Source organism: Volvox carteri, assembly GCF_000143455.1.
Source record: "Volvox carteri f. nagariensis unplaced genomic scaffold VOLCAscaffold_312, whole genome shotgun sequence".
Taxonomy (NCBI): Eukaryota; Viridiplantae; Chlorophyta; class Chlorophyceae; order Chlamydomonadales; family Volvocaceae; genus Volvox; species Volvox carteri.
The window spans coordinates 3195-7037 of NW_003307844.1; the positions used below are offsets into that span (position 1 = coordinate 3195).

Sequence of the window (3843 nt, forward strand, 5' to 3'; positions counted from 1 at the left end):
CTCACACCCGCACCACACTACACCCCGTTACTTCTCCTTGCACTCTTTGGCGAAGTGCCCAGGCTTATTGCACTTGAAACAGACACCCGCCGCCGCTGCCTGCTTCACCCCGGCCCCCGCGCCAGAGCCGGCCGGCACGCTCGCGGGTTTGGCCTGCTTGGGCTTCTTGCCCGCCACCGCCTTCACGGCCTGCTTCAGCGCCTTGCGCTCCTCCTCCGTCTCCGCGTACGCCATGCCACGCATCTCATGCACGACCTCCCAGCCGTGGTTGTATGCAACGACCAGCTCCTTCGCGACCCCCCGGAACACGGCCTTGCCGTCGGTGATGGCAGTCTCCATGGCCTCGATGTTCCTGAAGCGTTCCTCGCCGGGCCGAGCCGCGAGGACGTTGCGCCACGCGTCCTCAATGTCCATTACCGCATTGTAGCATTTCTCGATATGCGCGCGCTGTCCGCTGAGAGACTTGTTCGCTTTGCCCTCGCTGGCGCCGAAGTCACATTTGAAATCCTCAAGGGCGACACGGGCCCGCTTCGCCGGTGGACCGTCGACCGCCTGCACGTCAGGCTTCGTGTCCATAAGCTTCTTAATGGTTGTCAGCTGCAGCTTCACGGCGTTCAGCTGGTCCATGGCAGCCAGCTGCTGCTTGTTCAAAATTACGCCCGGGTCAGCGGCGCGACGCTCCTGCGCAGCCTTGACATCTTTATTTTCCTTAAGTGCGACTAGTCGCGCTTTTAGTTCGGTGTACATCGTGTTGTAGCTGACCGAAGTCTCGCTGTCAGAATCGGACTTTGTAATTGAGGGCACACTACCACGAAGCGGAACACCAAGGCCTACAGACCAACCGCTTCACGGCAGCACCCAAACGTAGCTACGAACAACCCGAATTAGCAAACACTGTCGCGTGCCGCGACACAAGAGCCACACTGGCTCGTACGCCATACGGCAAAGACACTCCGTATTCGCAGAAAACCTTAGTTTTCAACGCTTCACGTAGAAAACTGTCAGTTTTCATGCGAAGACTACGTTACAAACAAGTACCTGCACGCAAGGAAAGAACGTCTTCGTGAAAGGGTAGGGCCGGGTGAGGGCACACTACCACGTGCCCAGGCTTGTTGCAGTAGTAGCAGATGAGTTCCTGTTGAAGGGCGGTCCTATCCCAACGTAGATAATTGGTGGTTAGGCGATGATTCCACCGTGATAGGCGATGCCTCGGACGTGCATCGACCTTGCCTCGGCCGTGCCTAGACCTTGCCTCGGCCATGCCTAGACTTGCCTCGGCCGTACCTCGACCTTGCCTCGGGTCTCTCGGCCGCGTATCTCGGACGTGACCTCAGGTCCAGGGATGGTGGACATCTGTACGATACTTCCATTGGTACTGGTATATAAGGCACGAGTTGTGCTAGTCTTTGTATCTCATCTTTGTATGGATCGGTATTCCTCAGTAGGAATCTCCTAAAGTCTTCCAGCCGTTTACCACTCACCTTCCGATTATAATACTTATATCGCGACCAGTCTCCTTGCCTCCTTCATATTCTTAACAGGTTATGAGCCCCGGCTCACGCTAAGCAGCAACTACCTCTAATACTCGTATTCCACAATGGGGAAGGACAAGCTTGACGAGCCGCTGGACTTGAACAACTACGCCACCTGGCAAATTCGGTTCAGCGCGCTGTGTATGGAGCTTGGGCTTGAGCAGTCCTTGCTCGCCGAGCCGGGAAACGAGGAGCAGATTCGACAATCTCGTAAGGTTATCAACCTGCTCATCAAGAATGTTAAAGATCACCATTTGCCGATGGTTACGGGTGCTGCAAACGCGAAGAGGGCATGGGACGCTCTGGCCACGATGTTTGTTGCTAACAATAACGCACGCAAGGTAACTCTCCGTCAAGAGTTCAGCCGTTTCAAGATGGTCGACGGCGAGCCGCTACCGAAGTACGGCACGTGCGCGGCAATTACAGTCAGACTTGTTGGGAGTGGGGCACGTTATCAGCGACTCGGAGCTGGCATACACAGTGCTGGTTGGTCTACCCAGCCGCTTCAACGTGGTAACGACGTCCCTGCTGGTGCGTGACGGCGATTTGGACATGGCGAGCGTCACCTCTAAGCTTTTGGCTATCGAGGTGGCAAGCGGTGGGTCTAGTAAGCCTACCGAGTCGGCAGCTATTGCTTCTGTCGGCGGTCTCACGTTTGGCGCCTCTGGTTCTGGTCTCAGGAGTCACGGCGCGGCCAGCAGCAGTTCTGGCGGTTCCCCCAAACATTTGTTTTGTCACTATTGCAAAAAGCCCGGGCACGATATTAAGGACTGCAGGAAGTTGAAGGCACTAAAGCAGTTGTCCATTTCCGGCAGTGGACATGGTAAGGGTGGTGGTGGCAGCGGAGCTAGCGGCAGCAAGCCTGGGCCCGGTGGGTCTGGAAGGGGATCAGGAATCCCACGGCAGGTAGCGTTCACAGCTTACAGCGGTGAGCGTCCGCAGGGGTGGTTCCTGGACTCAGCCGCCACTCACCACATAACGTATGACCGCTCAGAACTTCTCAACGTGCGGTTGTTGGAGCCGTGGGAGCGCTTCAACATCATGGGCATTAAGGGACAGTCTCTTCGGCCGACTGAAGTTGGCACGCTTATGATTCGGTCTAATGTCAACGATAAACAGGCCATCACCTTTAAGAAGGTCTACGTCGATGAGGAGGCCACCGCCAAAATCATATCGGTCCGCATCATTGATGATCGTGGAGGCAGTGTGGTCTTCGGCGGTGGACAGGTGAAAGTATACATACAGAACCAGTTGGTGCTGACTGGAAAGCGGGATGGGGACTTGTATCCCGTCTGCTACAGCAGTGGAGGTACGGGCGCTCTGAAGTGGACGCAGCGTGAAGACAACAGGATGCCTTCTGGTGGTGGTGCAGTGTGTACTGCCGTGAGTATCGGAGCTGAACGTGCAGCACTTTGGCACCGACGGTATGGCCACTTGGGTTACAGCAACCTTGAGGCGTTGCTGCGTCACAATATGGTAACTGGGTTGGATGTTGACCGACACAGCATACAATCAGCCAGTGCGTGTGTGTGTGAGACTTGCGTCCTTGCAAAGCATACACGTGGTCCTTTTCCGTTAACTGGGCATAAGGCAGCGCAGCCTCTCGCGCTCATTCACATGGATGTGTGTGGGCCTATGCCTGAACCTTCACCAAATGGTTCGCGTTACGTGACCACCCTTCTTGATGACCACACCGGTCTGTCAGCTGTTGCGTTTACGGCGACCAAGGAGGAGATATATCAGAAGGTGGTGGTGATGATAGCGGACCTGGAACGGGCATCTGGTCGGCAGGTAAAGGAGGTGCGCACGGATCGTGGCGGGGAGTTTGTGAATACTCGCACGAAAAACTACTTTGCGTCAAGGGGTATAATGCACGGAACTACGGCGGGCTACACTCCTGAGCAGAACGGTGCAGCAGAACGCCTGAACCGCACTCTTCTAGACAAGGCCAGGTCATTGGCCAGCCGACACTCATATACCAGTGAATGGTAACCACAGTAATAGGACCCAACGGGGTCCGGCGCTTTGCTGGTCTTAACAGGTTACGAGCCCCGAATGGCGCATTGCGCTGCCGAAAGGTCGCCGGATCGATACCCACTGGCTGTTGCCCAGAGAATGGGAGACCGGGATGAGGCACGGGAAGGCCCGGAGCGAGAGAGTGTCGCTCACGGGGGTGTGTTGGAAATGACCGACACTCATATACCAGTGAATGGTAACCACAAGTAATAGGACCCAACGGGGTCCGGCGCTTTGCTGGTCTTAACATGTACTGTACGAGGACGGCGTCGTCGCCGTTGTCTCGAGTGTCCGC

General features: G+C 56.1%; 1 protein-coding gene across 1 annotated transcript; it reads right to left on the reverse strand.

Annotated features, from left to right (window-relative positions):
* Window positions 1–5: 5 nt before the first annotated feature.
* Window positions 6–860, reverse strand: VOLCADRAFT_108658 (uncharacterized protein). The gene is made up of 2 exons (XM_002959510.1): window positions 699–860; window positions 6–678 (listed from the first exon to the last, which is right to left on the reverse strand). Exon 2 carries the CDS (start codon window positions 625–627, stop codon window positions 28–30), a length of 600 nt encoding a protein of 199 aa, XP_002959556.1. The 5' UTR covers window positions 628–678; window positions 699–860; the 3' UTR covers window positions 6–27.
* Between the last annotated feature and the right edge of the window lie 2983 nt (window positions 861–3843).